The following is a 20111-nucleotide window of genomic DNA, read 5'->3' as shown; positions in this document are numbered from 1 at the left end:
AAAACCCAGACATCTCAGAAGCTGTTGAGTCACTGAACTTGATCGATAACTCCATCAACAAACAGCTTCTTGCCTTTTTAATCACCAGCTTGCTCAGTTACAGCTTCCTCACAGTGAGAGCTGGTGAACTGAGGCGCTATTAACTGAGATGACCGAGGAGTACTCATTTGACAATGCCAGCTGAAGATGAAGAAACTTGTCGTTTCTTTACTATAGTCAGCTATCGTCTTTTTCCGAAACATCCAGCTAATCATGAACCTATTTTCCCCTACAGCAGCGTAGGGCAGCACCTGCACCATAAAAAGAGAGGAGGCTGTCATCAGTTAGAGTTTGAAAATAACCTTTGCCGGTGTGGAAACAGCCCACCGGCTGCTGCTGGGTTCCAGTAATGATTTTCTAATGGAGGCACATTTATAAACTCCTCTCCAGAGAAGCAGGATGCTGCCTCACCCTCTGCTTCCATCTGTTTGGGCGTGTTAAATATTTTCCATTAGCGATGGGACAGAGGAGCGACATTTCACACAGGAAGAGCCGCTTTTGTTCTGCTTTTTTGTTTCATGTGACGACTTTCAGCTGCATGTTTAAGAAGAATGTGACAATGTTTTCATTTTCATTGTCATCCCCATCATGTCAAATGTGTTGAAGGAAAATAATAAAACATAAAAACAACCACTCAGGAAACAATTGCTGCTGGTTTGCTAATCCCACCATTAGTGAACGTATCTACTAACAAACTGTGTGTATCATAGCCTGATATAGTCTAGTAGCAGAAGAAGTCAGGTGGCGTAGTTTAAAAAGCTATAAAGTCCATGTAAGGGGGATGGATGTGTCAAGTAAACTCAGGGTGTTAAACGTCACGTGACTTATGTAACGCACTTAAGGTCCAGTACGCCTGACGCTGGACTGGTACTTGCCAACGCTTGTACATGCCGTTTTGAGGAACGGTCTTATATGTTGTTGTACTTTTGTTACAATCTGGCTCGAAAGGTCGTGATGAAAGAGGGAACGAGGCAGCATAAATGATCAAAAAGTGACAAACATAACTAAATTAAATATGCAAGGTGTGTCTCTGTAACACAAATAAACCCAAAGCGAGATGAGGCAGTCGGGGTGATCAGGCCATGGTTGATGTCTGGATTGCGGAGAAGGGAGAAGAGAATTTAGTTTGACGAAGTGGAGCTTTATCTCCACTGGCTCACAGGTCCCAGGTGCACCCGATCAGCTATCACCTCAACAGAACAAAGATGGTTAACAACAGTGAGGGATCACTCCCACAGAGTGGCCTCACTGGATCACACAGGAGCCGTCACACTTTCCAACTGACGTATACGTTGTCTTGGGACACTTGAGAATCACAGACATCTTGAGAATCGACCTATTTTGTCATTTAGGTTTGAGGTCATGTCTCTTCTTCCTCTGAGCCATCGAGCTTCATTGTTGTCGAGAAACTATTAAACCCCATCAGTGAGTCTCTCTGCTGCACTGGGTCACATGTTCCTCCATCACCATGAACACACACACTGTAGTTTATTCTGACTCAGTCCCACATACACCGTCCTGCTGCCCCAAATACTCACTAGAGCGCCACATGTGGATTCATCTACTGCTGAAAATAGTCCCCAACAAATGCGCTATTTCCTCCAGTTTGTTTGATATAGACTTCAGTGAGCAGCTCTTTGAAGTGAGATTTACTGGAGATCAAAGGGAGCTGAGAGCCCCAGACAGGAAGCATTGAAAGACGGGCGCATTGTTGGTTTTGGTCTTTTCATGGGGTTTGTTGACAAAAAGAAAAATATAGAATGACACCGGACTTATCCTTTAAGCATTATATACTACCCTCACAGACATTAACATCTAATTTTACATGCACGGTAACATCAGAATCCACTTTGTGCTGCAATAATTTGTACATGCATTTTAAAATCTTTTTTTCAGATGCCTCCAAATATAGGGAATCTGCAGATATTGAGGACTGGTGGGACACTTTTTTTTGTGAAGGTGTTTCCCTGATTGCGATCCTAGAGCCAAAAAATATCATCCAACCTTTTTGCACTCTGAGAACAGCGTTGAATTTTATGTCTTTATATAATAAAAAAAAAGGTTTCGTGGTTTCTACAGTCTCTGTGCAGGAATATGTGTGTCATGGCCTTGAATGAAATGAGACACTGTGCAGAGAACAATGATGGAAATAACTCCCTCTGGTGGTGTAAATCTGACTTGTGATTAATGGGATGTCAGTGATCCACATTGTTGCAGCTGCATCACATCCAGATGATGTTAGAACAGCAGCCAGTCACATTTTTGTTCCCCAGCTGACGTCTGAGCATCACTGTGCAAATATTCAAGGAGATTATGGTTGAAACAGAAACTGTAAATCTTTAAAAGATTTATTTTACCCTCCTCTGTTTATCTCCGGGAATTCATAGTGATTCAGTATAGAGGTGAAACTACTTTATATTTTAAGATTGAAACCACTGGTAGTCGATGATGTTCTATATTTGGCTGTGTTTGTGCTTTTTCAAGTTAAATAAATAAAATAAAACTGTGTTATTAGATAATTGAAGTGTAGAGCTTATATTGATTTTTCCAATTTTTTTTACAAGAGTTGTTTTTTTTAATTTTACTGGATTTTGTTTTTCCAGTTTCTTGTTTATTAGCAGGTCTTAAATGATTTTTTAAAAGTTAAATTTCACCATTTGTTCCAATTCTTTTTAGTTTTATTTGCAAATTACTATTAGACAGCCTTGTTTTGAAGTGATCCACTCAATAAGGATGAAAAAATGAATAATTATATTATTTATAACATCTTATATCATAAATATTTATAAAATAAATAAATACAAACAACTTTAATAAACTTAATTTGAAAGTTACGGTGCTTTCATTCCAGAGTACTAACTGCAGTATTTAAAAGATCAACGTTTCAGTTTATTGATCCATAAAAACAAGGAAATCACAGTGTTTCTATATTGATCAACCAACGCAGGAAACAAATACTCACAAATAAATAAAAACATCACAAAACTGCTAAAATCATCAAGACGTCAATGTTCTCCTCGTCTCTCAGGCTGCAGTTAGTGATTATACGAAGCATTAAAGACTCTGTTGTGTCTCCTCAGGCTAGAGAGGACATCATCAGCCTGATTAAGACCGAGAAAACCAGACCGGAGGCTCTGGAGGCTCACTACGGATCAGGAGTCCCCACCAAACCCCTGCAGGCCCTGCAGAGAGACGGACTGCTCATCCACAGCAACAACAGCACTGACGACGTGTACGAGAAACCCATGGCCGAGGTGAGAGAGGAAGATGCTGACGGGTTCACACTGACTGGTTTTACTGCTGGTCGTGGGTCCGCAAGTCTCAAAAGGTTTTGGACTTCTCAAAGTGACAGCAGCTGATCATGTACAGTAGACAGTATTTCCTGATATATCTGCATTTAAATGGAGCAGTTTAAGGAAAATGAAATAGTCTTACAGGAGTTTGTCTTCAGTAATTATTGTCAGATAGTTCCTTCCAGGAAATTATTAGGAATTTACAGACCTGCAGTGGTGGATGAAGTAGATCTGATCTTTAGATCTGTTCCTTCAAAAGCAGTAATAAAGTAATACCACACTGAAAATGCTCCACTACAAGTAAAAGTCCTGCACTGAAAATATTAAGTTTTATTAGCAAAATGAACTTAAAATATGAAAAACTGCTCATAAGGCTGAAAAATTACATGTGAGTGTTTTTCTATTATATATTCTGTTATATATTTCTTAAACTATTTTATATTCATTTTGGTAGTTTAATCTATTTGACGTACAAAACTTATAAGCAACTTATAAAACACGATGCATTGTTGTCATGTTTTGTGCGTAAAGTTTTGTGCTGAGTCTGCAAGTTGCTAAAGCTGTCAGATAAATGTAGTGGAGTAAAAGTACAATATTTCCCTCTGAATTGCGTTAGAGTAAGTTTAACGTAGCATAAAATGATAATACTCAAGTACAAGTACCTCATATATGTACTTAAGTAAACTACTTGGGTAATTGTACTCACATTTCCCTGTTGCAGACATGTAAAAATAAAGAGTTACCATTTTATTTATCACCAGGATGGTCTAAATGCTGTTTTAAAACTCTCCTCACCTGGCCAGCAATGAACTTCAGGTGGAGAAGGACTGAGTTCTGGTGGGAAAATACTGCGTCTAATAAAATACCAGAATCATTCTAAAAGTTTTAAACTGTAGAATAAAACCTCCAAATTCCTAGAAAAAAGAAAACACACTGAAATCATGACCTCAGCATCCTCCATTGGGATCTCCTCACAGACAGGAACTGGCTAAATTCAGCGACCAGATTTGAAGATAATTTAGTTTAACATGTCAGTGATTAAATACAATGTATATTCAAACTGATTTTAAAGAGTTTAGAGAGGTACAGGTAGACAGGTAGCCGTCACAGATGATACATGGAGTACAAATGTTGTCTGAACTTTTATTTTGGTGGTGCATTTACACCAGGGTTTATAAGGGGCCTACAGTCCTGTTCTTTTGTGTGATGAATGGCTGAAAATATAATTTGCCATGCTCGGTGAAGTCTGCAGGGTGTCACAGAAAGGCTGAACAAAATGTGCGTAATTGTGTGGAAAGAGTCTCTCTGCTCATTGTTATGCCACAAACAGAACATCCCCATAACTGTAGCTAATGCTTTGGGATATTGTGCTCTGCAGATGTGCTTTCAGAGAGCGAGTTCTTGTTAATAATGAGCGTTGACGTGTCTCCCGTCAGTTGGACCGTCTGGAGGACAAACAGAAGGAGACGTACAGACGGATGTTAGAGCAGCTGCTGCTGGCCGAGAAATGTCACCGCCGCACCGTCATGGAGCTGGACAACGAGAAACGCAAACACACCGACTTCATGAACAAGAGCGACGACTTCACCAACCTGCTGGAGCAGGAGAGGGAGAGGTGAGGGCACAGAGCGAGAGTGTGTTTCACCACTGAGTGTGTCTACATGCACACTGGGATCCTCAGTCTTATTCTGAGTTTGATCAAAGTCAGGACTGAGGCTGGGAACCATCTGAAAACTTTAGATTTTAGAAATAACATTATACTTTCGAACAACATTTCTCTACAAAAGAAGTTCTCATGTTAAAGAATAAAGCTGGCATTAGTCTATATTTTTCTTACTGTCAACAAAATCCCATGAAAGGATCAAAACCATAGACGTAGTCATCGTGATGTCACCCGTTGGTTTGTGGACTGCCGTTTTTAAGCCTCGAGTTTGGTAGTTCATAGTTCATAGTTCATAGTTCACCGCCATGTTGAGTTTTTGCAACCAGCGGCACCGGACGTGACCATATTTAGACAAGACGTTGGAGCTAACGGCCGTGTGTGGAGATCATTTTAACAGGGCTGATAATTTTGTCAAGCTAAAACTAAATGTACTCACCAGAGAAAGTGAACAGCCAACTCCTAAAGCACTGGGTACGAGTCACTCTAAACTGATTGACAGGTCGCCATGGTAATGACTTGTCAATCAAAGATAATCCCGCCCTGAAGCGTACTCTGCTTTCTGGTCTATTTCCCTCTAAATGGGACCATAATTTACTAAATGAACATCATGTTGTATTGAAGAAGACTTGAAACTAGCGACTGAGACCATAAACTTATTATGAAAGTGTTTACTGGTGTAATAAATAAAAGCCTCATTTTACCATTATTTCTAATGGAGCAGGACTTGTTTTTGCAACCAGAAGAGTCGCCCCCTGCTGGCTGTTCAATAGAATGCAGGTTTAAGGGACTTCCGGATTGGCTTCACGTCTCAGATCGGAAGCTCGATTAAAACCAAGACCTTAGTCCGTCTTTTAAGACTGTCAGACATCCTGTCTGTGTCTCTCAGCTCCAAGCCCATTGGATCCTATTTTTAAAACAGCCTGAAGTATGTATTTTCATTTTTTAAAAGACTTAGTCATTTCCTAAAACTCACTGCTCACTGTAGTTTTTAACAAATATTACACAAACAGGAGGAAATAGTGCATTTGTTGGGGACTATTTTCAGCGGTGGACGAATCCACATGTGGTGCTCTAGACATTATTTTTATGTGGGACTGAGTCAGAATAAACTACAGAGTGTGTGTTCGTGGTCATGATGAAGGAACATGTGACCCAGCGCAGCAGTGAGGCTCACTGATGGGGTTTAATAGTTTCTGGAGAACAATGGAGCTCTGAGGCTCAGAGGATAAAGAGACATCAGGCTGTGATATACACACAGTACGTGTTACTAGGATACAGTCATAATTGGCATTGGTCTTTCCATGGGGTTTGTTCAATATAAGAAAAATACAGAAACAAATCAGTTTATATAAATGTATTTTCTAGGAGGACAGGGAAACATCCACACTGCACAAAGGTTTAAGCTCTGCTTTTTTAGCTCATAGTTTTGTTTCACTGTTTTGCTTCAGTCTCAGCTCTGTCATCTTTTCCAGCAGTTTACTGCAAACAAGCTCTGTAATAATCCCGCTGTACACAACCTGCTCAGCAGCAAACAGCAGACACAGTTAGAGGCTAGCTGCTGAGGAGCAGCTAAAGAGCCAGATATCTATCTCAGAAGCAGGTGGACCAAACCACAGCTAAAAGGAAAGCGGATATTGGACTTTAATACTTAAGTTGCTCCATATCTGAATGTGTAAATAGGTAACTGTTTGCTAACAAGTTAACCATATAAACTTTATAAGGTGATCATATGTCAGTGTGGTGTTTGCAACTTGTTCCCGTTGGCCCAAAATGTTTTAATGCAGGTTAAAGTATACATGATGTACATATGTAGTTCAAGACTGTCTGACAATGGCACAGACAGAGTGACCAGCATGATGCATCTCCAGCAGAAGTGGAACCTAAATGTCAATCTGAGTGACTTGTAGTACCTCAGACCCCTGCCTGGTGGTGGCAAGTTAGGACAAAGCTGCTGAGATCACACATGCTGCTGAATGAGAGTCATGTCCTTTACTGTCCACGATGAAAGAACCTCAGGTTTTTGGAATCTGTTTTATTTTAAAAACCCTCATGTGTTTGTAAAAATGTATGGAGAAAAACGCATAGCTCTTTGAAAAACATGCGTGTTTTGCAGATGTATGTTTATTTATCTTGTGGAAGGCTTCAGATAAAACCCAGAGCATCAAGGGTTTTGGATGATGGTTTTGATAGGAAGGGTGATGAGTCGCGCCTTATCAAGCCATTGAATTCACACAGCACAAAGCACAGCCACGACACGAGGCTCTGAGTTTCTGCAGAATTAAAGGTGTGCAGACGTGTCAGACATCTTTCACATAGGCTTTGACTCCTAGCGTTTTGCTCTGTAGCAGAATAAGACTGGACCAAGGTCCACGAGACACGTACTGTTTTCACAGTAAGTAATGTGTGCCTGTATAATTCACTATGATCTAATCACAAAAAGCAAGAATTATTTTCCTTATTGTGATTTAATTTACTATTTCTATCTTTTTTTTCTTACGGACAACTTATTGACACCTTGAGCTGCAGTTTGTTTTTATGCTCCTACCTGCTGGGACAGCCTCCATGAGGACTCTTGCTCTCATAATAAGCTTTCAAACATAATTTTTTTCTGTTGCCTTTTAATAATGAGTGTTGCGCTGCATCATTTGCAATAATGGAAGACCGTTTGTGTCAGAATCAGACTCAGCGTTATTGGCCAAGTTTGCGTAAACATTCAAAGAATTTGACTCTGGTTTTAAGCTGCTCTCAGTGTTACCCACAGAGCAATTTACAGGGATATGCATACAGCAAAAAACAATCACAACCAACCTGAAAAAGATTTTTAGGCTTCTTCAGTTCTGACTGACTGGCAGGGAGTCCCTGCTATTTAACCTCTGTGGGGTCGTTATCAGGTTGATTGATACCGCTTGGTTTGTTAGTGCTCATGGCTGCTGTAACAACAGTTGTTAGGGTCACATGAGGCCAAGTGTGGTTGACCGTCATTTGCATTGTCCGCACTGCCTGAATTCTCCCAGAAGTAGAACAAGAAGAACTTAGTGATGAAACACGCTCTGTAGCGATAGAAATGTCGGATCATATACACCACTGAAAACATAATTATGGATCTTATATTGCATTTCTGTCAAGAGATCCACAAAAATATTACACACTGGACCTTTAAATCAGGATGTTATCACTGTAAAAAAGTTTCTCTGCATCACCACAGCAAACACAAAAGCAGCCTGATCAGCATCCGTTTGGCACAAATTAACAAATGCAGAAATAAATATTAAAATATATAAATAAATTAAAAATAAATACATTTGGTAATGAAAAAGGTTAATTGTGTATGTTTCCTGGGAGGAGATGAAGGACAGCTTTGTAAATGGGGGATAAGTGGTGTCACAAACGTCCTCCCCTGTTAAGAGTCTCTTAACAAAATGGTCTCCTTGACTCCTTAAAAATATGTACGTTGTTGATCTCAAAACAGAGTCCTTTATCCTTCAGATATTAGTTAGTTACTAGTTATATTTCAGATTATCAGTTTCTGTTTTTCATGCTCTTCCTGCTAAACAAGCTCAATAAACTATTTTAAATCCTTCCTCGGATCAGCTGGAAAATTCATCATCACAAAGCTGAAAACAGGGCTGTTAGACATAGATGGATCATTGATGCCAATGTTAAAACAGCTCTGCAAAGTTCTACCTTCATAGTTTGGAGAGGTGTTGATTCATTTTTATGGATAATTTGGATCCTGTAGTTGAAGTAAGATTGTCACCGATAAGATAAGACCTTCCTCCTCTGAGCCTCCTCTGATAACACATTCCTGTTGGCTGCAGTCAGCATGCAGATTCACTGCAGGTGACATCATGAATGAATGGGTCGACCCTCGGCACAGAGAGGCTGATGTCATTCCCAACAGAGATCCTGCTGGATGATTCGAGGCTCTGTTTGTGTAACAACTGTCATGGGCGAATACAACTACACAAGAAAAATGTTAAACCTGCTGCAAAAAGTACCATCAATGTTTTACTCTAGTTTTACTTGAGGAAAAGTTAAGTTATATGTGCAAAAAATTGTCTTCACTCTTTTAAAAGCTACCCAGTAAAGGCTCTGTTATTTTTTACACAGTGAGACGGCAGAAACATGTTCTAAGCTAAGCCTTTTGTAAAAGATGGTACCGTGTTTTAGAAATTAGATTTTCTTCTACCATTCCAGACTTCCATTAGTTTCCATTCATTTTAATAGTATGATGTACTTTTTTCTTTTTTGTTTCTTTGTTGTGCAGTGCAGACTTTTAAAATACGATACAGACTTGATGTTCACTCTGATCAATTAATTAACCTCCAAGAGTCTGCTAGTTGTTTTTCATAATGTATAAAAATGAAAAGAAAACAACGGCTGCCTGGAATGGTAGATTCAATAAAAAAAAACTGAAAGGGCGCAGCACTGGTCCGCAAAGTTAAATCTGCAATGCAACACATTCTCACTCCTAACTCACCTGATACGGACGCTTGGTCAAGAACTCTTGGCGTAGCTTTCCAACACCGTGGGTACCATTTAGAGTCATTTTTGCACATGTAGTTCTCCTCAGTCAAGTAAGCAAGAGTAAATTTCCCAGCAATTTCTGGATAGACTTTCAAAATAAAACTAGTGGTTAATGTTGTGAAATGTCGCAAGTTGGTCAGGTTTAGGCAACAAAACTACGTGGTTAGGGTTAAGAAAACATCATGGTTTGGGTTAAAATAACTACGTTATTTACGTGAGTTCACTAAAAAGAATCAATGTTGACGTCTTGTTTCACACGGGATACCAACCTCCTGGGTCAAAGTAAGTCCAGTTTCTGACCCACCTGTCCACACCCTCAACCTCCATACTCTGACGTTATTATATATTACACTTACTTTTAGCATTAAAAAATAATGCTAAAAGGTCTTCCCCCAATGTGATGAACTATGATGCTAAGAAACTATCCAGTGCGTTACAAACGGACGCCAACGGGTCTTGACCATGCGTCCATTTGTAACAACTCGAGAACAGCTTGTGCAAACGCTGATTTTTGGCCACTTGGGGCATCAGAACCAAGCTGGAAACACAAACCTGACATATTATCACTTTTTAAATGGAAATGGCAAACTTGTTAGCAAACAGTTGCTTATTTACACATCAAGCAGTTACAGAGCAACATAATCATGCCTTCGGAGTTGTGTTTGTGTCCAGTATTCAGTATCTTTTAGCTCTGCTTTGGTCTCCACCAACACCTTAGAAAACATATCTGGCTCTGTAGCTGCTTAATGTTCCACTTTCCTTCCCAGCTAGTCTCTAACTGTGTCTTTCTTCTGCTTGCTGTAGAGCAGGTAGTGAACTGCTGATTGGAGTGAATCAAAACAGTGAAGTTTTCAAGCCATAGAAGAAAAAAACTAAGAGCTGACACTAAAGTGCTCCTTAGAGCTGAGGGGAACTGCAAAGTCAGGTAATACTTCTTTCTCGGTGGGTTTGTCACTACAAGTTACACTTTTCATACGTTCTGTCACTGCTATAAGAAGCAAAATCGTGAGGAGACATCGTTAAGATCCTTTAAGTGAAACTTACAAACTTGTCAAAATCATTTTTATCATGCTTTTGTGCCATAAACACAGGAAACAAAAACACATACTGTTGACAGTTAACTTTATGCTGCGTTTAAAATGTTTCCTCATTATTTTGATAACTTCAGTAGTATATTAATTCAACTTTTAGGAAAAAGGAGAAGTGTTTTGAGAAGTTACCAGTAAATCATGTCTGTCTTCAGAAAAATGTAGGTTTGATCCTCTGTAATTTCACAGTGGTGGACATTTCTGATTCATGTAAAAATGCAGGGTAAAAAAAAAAAATCCCATTTCTATCCCCTCAGTCAACAACAAATGTGCCTCCTCGGGTGTCAAAGCGTTCTTTCGACTCGTCTGTTCAGAATGTTAATAAGGATGGTAATTATTGCGGCTATAACTAGCTGCAGATCAGCATCTTCTGGTCTTGTGTGTTTGCTGTGGGCTCAGCTCGGCTCTGTTTTATGAGTGTTTGGGGCTCTCTCTGCCTCTCCGACAGGCTTCTGTCAGCAGTGAGGCTATGAATAGACCCGAACAGAGAAAGGCTTTCTGCAGAGCAATCATCTGCCAACGAGGTCATAATGACAGATACTCTGCGTCCTGTGAGCGAGGGGGAGCACTTTGAGGTGGATGAATTTCAGAGGATTAGCTAAGGCTGCACTTCGAAACATCTTTGCATTAAAGTCCACTCATGGGTGAAGTCGTAATAACAGAGGAGTGTGAAATCTTGATTCTGACGGTTTTCAGAATTTTGGGCCTGTGCTATTCAACTTCTATAACAAATGTCATCAACATGTTGTCATTTGTTTTAAAGCCTTGTTTCAATTCTTGCCGATAGAAATTAATGAAAGATATCTTAGAGGATTTAGTAAGTGATTTATTTCCACATCTCAAAATTACAAGCATGCCAACAAAAGCGCAAGTATCTAAGCCACAAAATATAGGTAATTAATAGTGCTCTTGCATCCTGGTCATATTTATCTGTTGCATGTATCTGGAGCAGTGAAAGAAAGTTTCTGTGCATCTGTAAGCTCTTTGCGCTGCTCATATTTGGCTCATTTAGAAGCCTCTGCAATGCAAACCACAGGCCTCCTCTGCTGTCTGAAGCTATGATCTCACTCACATACAATTTAGCCACTATGGAGAATTTATACCCTTGTCCTGTCCCTTTGCACGATACAGGGGGATTTATAATGAGAAAGGCTGTGCAAGTCTGGCATTGTCCTCTCCGAAACAAAAACTCTCGCCTTGCATTGTTGCCTCATTTCTATGGAAACACTGCTGGCTGCAAGACAGACAGGAGACAGTTATGTCAAACTGAAGCAACATTTAATGAAAAGGATAAAAAAAGATGAAAAACAAAGAAATGTTTGAACTTAAAGGCTTAATGTGTTATGTCATACCTGCTGACCAGTCGTCCCTCCTCCTCAGAGGGGGAACAAAACAGGCAGACAGAGGAGGAAGAGCTTGCTAAAAAGCCTCCCCCCCCTGGCTTGAACCCGTCCCCCTCAGTGTCCAAACAAGGGCAGGGCCTCTTTGGCCATATATGGAGCGGTGGATGACATCACCAGCCAGCGGAGCGGGGCTGTTTAGTACAACATTCACCTTTTTCATTGTCCACTGTTGACATGTTTGGAATGTGATGGCTAATTCCCCACGGAGTCAGGGCCCCTCCTTCCTTCCCTCTCTGACCCCGTGAGAGACTCAGCAGCAGTTTGGCTCCTGCTCAGCTTTAAAAACACACTCAGATATGGATCAACCTGCTTTGCATCACAACTTGTTGGTAAGTTGACCAAAGTTTCAGGGGAAGACGTTTTTGACACTGGAGGATCAGACGGTAAAGGGATGGAGTCCGTGAATGGAATTTGCAGATTTGTTTTCTTTTTACTGAAACTTGTTGTGCAGTCTGAGACCTGTATCATGTATCTGATGTGACATTTGTTCATGTGGGTCTCATGAGCATGAGACCCACATGAAAGGGTCTCATGCTCATGAGACATGCAAAGACTCTCTCAGACACACACAGACTCCCGCAGAGATTAGTTAATCATCTACCCACAGGACATTAACTCTGGCAGGTTTCTCAGAACTTTGTTGGCTGCTGTGCAGTGTCTCTTAGTATTGCTTTATCTCAGGGGTTTGGTGCGTTGAAATTTGTGATAGTGTGAAAAGCATCATACGTATAAAGATTCTCATTCATCCAGATACATCAGTAAGATCTCTATTATGTCAAGGCAACCGGATTTTCTTTTTTATTCTTATCTGTCAGCCAAAAGCCAGGTGAAATGTGCCACACTTACATTGAAAGTGGCTGTGATGAGATGGAAAAGGAAAAAAGGTGAGAGACAATCTTGTTTTTGCTGACCTCCAGTGCTTTAAGTTCTCACCTTGCTGTAGTGATGTACAGGTGGACTCCAGCATCCCATGACATTACTGGTGGGTGTGGTAACAGATGCACAGCAAATCACTGTTTCTCAGCCCGGTTACTCTTTAAAAGAGAGCAGACTCAAACATAGTGCGTGACAGATTGTCAACCAGCATCTGACCCCCCCCCCCCTTTCTGATGTTTGTGACTGAAACAGACAATGCGACATTCACACCCACTTCACGCAGTGATTGACTAGTTGTGCGTAGTTGAGAAAGTAGGCAGTATTTGAAAGCTGCTCTCAAGCACTGTTTTTTTTATTCTTTACACAAATACTCCCATCACCAGGATTCCTTTAGAGAAAGTATGTCTCCATTTGTATAATTGAATAGGTTTCGTGTTTGGATAACACTTCATACAAATGAGTTAAGTTCAATCTTAGTAGGTGGCGCAGTGAGTAAACACATGCCCTTGGTTTGAGTGACCTGGGTTCAAATCCACTGTGAGACCCTAATGCGTGCCTGAGCAAGACACTTATCCTCTAGTGGCTCTAGAGGCGTGCGACCTCTGACATAAATAGCAATTGTAAGTCACTTTGGATTAAAGCATCAGCTAAATGAATAAATGTAGTACATCTAGATGTAAAAATCAACAATTTTTCGTACAAAACAAACTCTCCAGTTCATAATTATTAGGATATATGCCGGTGTCAAACCCATAATTGTATTTTTGACAAGCAGCATTTTTGACCATCATGGAGCCCACTGATTAATTAAAACCACAGGATTAATCCTGTTAGAATTATCGTAGTTGACCGGGATCAGCTGGATGATCAAGCTCCCAACTCAACACACCTGCATATTAAAGTTCCTGACCTGCAGGTATAATTCTTTCCTTTACTCTAGACCGGGCAGGGTAAGATCTCTAAGCTCTGATCTTCCTGTTTGTTATTTCCTTTGTTTTCTTGTAATCCTGCTGCTGCCTTTTATTCTGCTTCCTCGCCTCCCCAACCAGGATCAGGTATGCTCTCTCAGCGTGGTCTGGTTTGTTTAGAGATGTGCACCATATTTCCCCATCTGATACAGGAATACGGTAAACTATAGAGTAGTTGACACGGTGGTTATTTTAGTTTGGTCACAGAGAGTTGACAAAACAAAACTTTGTCACATGAGGGTACCACGAGGATCCTTTTCTGCATCCAATGATTAATTCAGGATTGGTGTCATCTGCACTGAAAAGACAATATAATATAATAATATAATATGATATTTATATGATATAACATATATGATTAACCCCACTGACAATTTGCCTCTTTCTTAGACTCAAACGACTGTTGGAGCAGGAGAAAGCTTACCAGGCTCGTAAGGACAAGGACCACAGCAGGCGGCTGGAAAAGGTCAGAGCGGAGCTGGTTAAGCTGAAGTCCTTTGCCCTGATGTTGGTAGACGAGCGGCAGCTGCATATTGAGCAGATTGACCAACAGAGCCAGAAGATCCAGGACCTGACTCAGAAGCTGCAGGATAAAGAGCAGCGTTTGGCAGCGGTCACCGACACTGCCAAGGAGGACGGCCAGAAGGTCCTCAAGCTGGAGGCCGAGCTGGAGCATAGAGCAGCCAAGTTTGCGCAAGAACATGAGGAGATGACCGCCAAACTGGCCAACGAAGAGTCCCAAAGCCGACAGCTTAGGCTGAAGCTGGCCGGATTGTCACACAAGATTGAAGAGCTGGAGGAGAGCAACAAGGTGCTGCATAAATCAGAGGAGGACCTGCAGGAGCTTAGGGAGAAGATCAGCAAAGGGGAATGCGGGGATTCATCACTCATGACCGAGCTGGAGAATCTGCGGAAGAGAGTGCTGGAGATGGAGGGCAAGGATGAGGAGATAACCAAAACAGAGACTCAGTGCAGGGAGCTGAGGAAAAAGCTGCAGATTGAGGAGAACCACAGCAAGGAGCTGAGGTTGGAGGTGGACAAACTGCAGAATAGAATGGTTGAACTGGAAAAACTGGAGGGGGCTTTCAATAGGAGCAAAACCGAGTGCTCTCAGCTTCATACAAACCTGGAAAAAGAGAAACGTGTTGTGAAGGATCTGGCCGCTGAGCTGGAGAGGGTGAAAACCCAGCTGAAAGAACTAGAGTGCTCAGAGTCAAAGCTTGAAAAGACAGAAATGGTCCTCAAAGACGATCTTATGAAGTTGAAGTCCTTCACAGTTATACTGGTAGATGAAAGAAAAAACATGGCGGAAAGACTTAAACACGAAGAACAGAAAAATGATGATTTAAGTAAGATGTTAAAAGCAGAGCAGTGTAAGGTTACGGAGGTCACCGAGAAGCTGATAGAAGATAGCAAAAAACTTCTGAAATTCAAATCAGAAATGGAGATCAAAGTGACAACTGTCAGTAAAGAGAAAGATGAGTTAAAAACTAAACTTGCAAGTGAAGAGGAAAAGTGCAGGGTGCTGAATACCAAGCTAAGTGGTATGAAAATAAGAATAGACGGACTTGAGGAAACAGAGAGGGAAATGCAGAAAAAGTGGGCCAACAAGGACAAACACAGAAATCCAGATGAAGACAACAAAGTAAAAGAGCTCACGATAGAAATTGAAAGACTTAAGAGCAGGCTAAAACAACTTGAGGTGGTAGAAGGAGATTTAATGAAAACAGAGGATGAGTATGATCTACTGGAGAAGAAATTCAGAACAGAGCAGGATAAAGCAAATACCCTTTCTAAGCTACTGGAAGAAATGAAAAGTCAGATTGCCAGAAACAAAGCCATTGAGAAAGGTGAGGTCACGAGTCCAGAGGCTGAGCTCAGAATTCGCTGCAAGATGGAGGAGGCTAAAACCAGAGAGCTGCAGGTGGACGTCCAGGCCCTGAAGGAGAAAGTCCATGAACTGATGAACAAGGAGGACCAGCTCTCCCAGCTGCAGGTGGATTATTCTGTCCTCCAGCAGAGGTTCTTGGAAGAGGAGGAGAAGAAGAAAAGCATGAGCCAGGAAGTAGTCAGCCTTACCAAGGAGCTTGAAGCCACCAAGCGCTACAGTTGCGCCTTGAGGCCCAGTATGAATGGTAGGAGGATGGTCAATGTTCCGGTTACCTCCACTGCAGTGCAGACAGATGTGATGGCCAGTGAGCCTGCTGAGGACGAGACGGCGGCAGGCTTTATCCGGAAATCAGTCCTTGAGGAAAACCATTTAATGAGCAACCTCAGACAACGGGGCCTTAAAAAGCCAACTGTTCTTGAGCGATACCCTCCAGCATCAGCAGAACTTGGGGCAGGAAAATCCTGGATACCCTGGATGAAAAAGAAGGAGGCCATCACACTCACTCAGACCTCTCCTGAGATGACCATGTCCCAAAAGCCAGGCCAGCCACTGCACATCCGAGTGACCCCAGATCATGAGAACAGCACTGCCACCTTGGAGATCACCAGCCCCGGGCAGAGGATTTCTTCTCCAGCACCACCATCATCCCGACTCTCGGCCTTCAAAAACCGCGCATCACAATCGTCCCTAAACCCACAACTGTGACCTCAAAGAGCAAAGGCTGTGAGCCGACGGGAGGTCTTGATCGAGCCAAATCTCCAGTCACAATAACCACAATCTCCAGGGCCAAGAGTCCGGACAAGACCAAGGACCGCAACTCTGACAGCCTTCAGTCGCCGGTGTCCATCATCACAGTCAGTGCCACTCCTGTGGCTGAAGCATGTGCTTCACCTGAGCCTCACAATGTTACCACAGGCCGAACGGTGATCAAGGTAACCCCGGAGAAGCAACCTGGGCCAGCTCCTTACAGGAAATACAATGTCAAGAGCAACATCATCACAACAGAGGACAACAAGATCCATATCCACTTGGGTCCACAGTTTAAGAGGCCCTCTGAGGGCTGCAGTAGTTCAGTGTTGACGCTCAGAAGCTCAGAAAGCAGCAAGGAAATGTCAACAGGAACGGTGCTCCGCTCCCCAAGCCAAACCTCACTGGGGAAGACGGCGCCAAGCAAAATGACAAGCAGTATAACAATCACCCCATCACCTCGGCATCCTCCAGGCCGACACAGTCAGTGGTGAGAGCTTTAGAGATCATTATGTTTGATGTCCTCCATCTTTCGGAATATGTAGAGACTCCACAAGCTACAGACATAGAAGACATTTTGCCTTTTATACACAAACAAAAAAATCTGAATCATGTATAATCTTTTACGTTGCAGTTCCTTCTGAAATGTTTCACAATGAAATCAGGTGGTGTGTGCTCCCTAGATAGCACTCTCTCCAGGTATAAACAGTGAATTTATAAACATACGATCTCACTGGTATGAACTAACACTGGAATGATCTTACATCCCAGAGAGGCCTCTCTAAAGCTGAAGATACACGGGGCAAATTTTAGAGCAATGTTGCTGGGCAACCAGGTGAGACACAGGCCAACGGACAGTTGGCAACAACCAGTCAGAGGCGCAAATCTATTGCCAGGGACACGGACACTGCAGTGATGGACACTAAAATTTGTGCAGCTGTGACTGTTATCTTAGCTTCAACAGTTCTTTTTCTTAAGTAAGAATCATGTAAAGCACAAAACTGAGTAGATACTCTGGTTACTTGGCCCATTTACTACATTCATTGATTCAATTACCTACATGCATTCCATCGTTCTTCTTTTTTTGATGTGTCAGCTTTCAAAATGCTAGAAGTATATTGGACTCTACAATGCGACCAATTTAGTCGCATATGTCCCTAAAAATAGATACCTGCGAACCGGAAAAATAATTTACAAGCACAGTGTGTGAGTAAAGATTGCTACTTTACTCGCCCCGCGAGAAGGATCAGTGTTTTCAGACACACATGACAACTTACTGGCATAAAAAAACGGCTCCACTGCCATCTTATTTAATTTTTTCTGAAATCGCCAAGACCTGTCACGTGATCGTGTGCTAACATTCTAATTGGAGGAGCTCAAAAATAGCCAACGACCGATCTAAAGTATGCAGATAGAAATGTGTTGCCCATTCTCTGTGGGAAAGTGCCTGAGAAGTATTGCCCAGCAACATTGCTCAAAAGGTTGCCCCATGTATCACCAGCCTAAGGGTCTTGTACAGACAGACACAAATTTACCAACTGACAAATTCACTCCTTTTAACCAAACACGGGCAGGAAGCGATCCATTTGGATGTTACACGTTTGCTATTTAAGAAATGTACAGATGAGCAGCCTTGAACACTCTCTAATAAGATTACCCGACCTGATTACAATTAATATCCAAGAAGGCCAGCTAGTTAACCCTCACACACTTGTTTAAATGGACCCAGTAAGCATTGATTTGAGAATTTGCAGGTCACCAAATCAGAGGTGTCGAGCCCTGATTCAGGACCATCAGTAACTTGGACATTTCAGTCACTTAGTCAGAAACGCAGTGGATGGGTAGCATTCTTCTTAGCAACTTTATAAGGTGAGAAAAGTACAACACATTTGATCTAGTCCAGGGCGGGACATGGTGGTGTGGTGGTTAGCACTGTTCCATCACAGCAAGAAGGCTCCGGGTTCAAGCTGGTTGGCTGGAAGTTTGAGGACTTTACATGCTTGCATGGGTTTGTCCGGTTTCTCCGCATTGTCCAGACATGCAGGTTAGATTAACTGGCGACTCTTAATTGACTTTCTGCGTGTGAATGTGTGTCAGCCCTGTGATAGACTGGCTACCTGTTCAAGGTGTACCCCACCTTCTCCCCATTGTGTGCCGGGATAGGCTCCAGCCTCCCCTCAACCCTGCAAGCGTAGATAATGGATGGGTGAATAAATGATTCACTCCAACCAAGGGAGGTCTCTTCTATGAAAGTCATTGACTATAACAACTGGAAACTATATTACAGCAACACAATCTTTAAATATTTAGTTCTAGCTAGAGATGTTTCTTGAGTTAGTCATGCTTTTTTTGCCACTTAACACACGCCTGGGATTGTTTTTTCCCGCCATATAAGTTGCTAAGAAGATTGTCTACCATCCTGTTTGTTTGTATTTTCATCATTCTTCCAGAAACAAATTCTACAAGCTGCTCCGTGACCAAAATGTCTGAGTTATGATAGGTGGTGCGTGATCTTTTGTACAGTGATCCTGGAACAGGGCTAACCAAAACCATGCTAACTGGGAAGCTCACCTTGTCCTTATGTGCAATCCCTGCCTAAACACAACAGTGATATCTACATCACAGTTACAAATGAACAGTTAACAGATCAACTCTGTTGTTTTTGTGTACCTTTGATCCAAATCCTTTCCTGAGTCTTATGTCACTTTGTTGTTTATTCTCCAGCCCAGTTCGGATGTGCAGTCAGCTCGGGGCGCCGCCACACGGATCCCCGTGTCAAAAGGTATGAAACCGAGCAGCAAGGCAGTTCTGGGTGTGTCGACAGTGACAAGGTTAGAGTCTCGGGCCGAGAGCCAGTCAATGAGAATCGAGCTGAGGAAGTCGACGGTTAGCGGCTCGGCCTCCGGAGCAGGAGGCAAGAGCTGAGTGATCATGATCGAGTTTGTCGCCAAATCTGCTGCCACATATGAGCTCAGGCTACGTCAGTGTACATACACAAATGAGACTCTGTGCGTGATGTCGCCTAAAACAACACTATTTAATTTCATTCAGATGTTCAGTTTGTATTTACACGTTTTCAGGAAAGATTTGATCTAATTTTAAGGTCATAATTATGTGTTATTTTTAATTGTTTTTCATGAAGCATCTCTTTGCATGTCTCTTTTGCATTAGAGTGCATTTTGATTAACTTCATCTTGGTAACCTTTGGCAGTAGCTCTATTCGCACTTATTCGCATCATGTACATTTTTCATAGCATGTGTTTATTTCACCACTGCTTTTGGAGGTTTCCAGTCACTGAGGCACTGTGCATTGTTTGTGACAGTATGAATTGTCATCATTTGTGGCACCAAAATAAAAAACTATTTATCTCTGAACCAAGTGTGGCATTGCTTCTTAGTATTCATTTATTCATGAAGTGTGTGAGGTTTGTGTGAAAATCAAACAGGAAACCTCTATAATATTAACCCATGCTGCTATAAAAGCCATGAAAACTAATTTTCATGTTCATGTACATTTCATGTGATGTTTCCATGGCCTGTGTGAAAATTATTTACATTTACTTGATATGGATGTAGAAAAAAGATATATTAAACTCCAAACAAAATGTACCGAGTC

General features: G+C 41.7%; 1 protein-coding gene across 1 annotated transcript in view; it reads left to right on the top strand.

Annotated features, from left to right (window-relative positions):
• The window catches only part of LOC119909137 (filamin-A-interacting protein 1-like), a 43897-nt gene extending 24023 nt beyond the window's left edge, over positions 1-19874 (top strand). Inside the window, 6 exon segments of the mRNA XM_038727217.1 lie at positions 3120-3293; positions 4769-4947; positions 14248-16358; positions 16361-16948; positions 16951-16985; positions 19220-19874. Of these exon segments, the coding sequence (XP_038583145.1) occupies positions 3120-3293; positions 4769-4947; positions 14248-16358; positions 16361-16948; positions 16951-16985; positions 19220-19420 (3288 nt within the window). The 3' untranslated portion in view covers positions 19421-19874.
• Positions 19875-20111: the final 237 nt, after the last annotated feature.

Source organism: Micropterus salmoides, unplaced genomic scaffold (assembly GCF_014851395.1).
Source record: "Micropterus salmoides isolate LMB-PRFRI ecotype aquatic unplaced genomic scaffold, ASM1485139v1 Ms_hic_scaffold_18, whole genome shotgun sequence".
Taxonomy (NCBI): Eukaryota; Metazoa; Chordata; class Actinopteri; order Centrarchiformes; family Centrarchidae; genus Micropterus; species Micropterus salmoides.
Note: the sequence above shows the minus strand (reverse complement) of the source record. Positions and strands in the feature narration are given on the sequence as shown.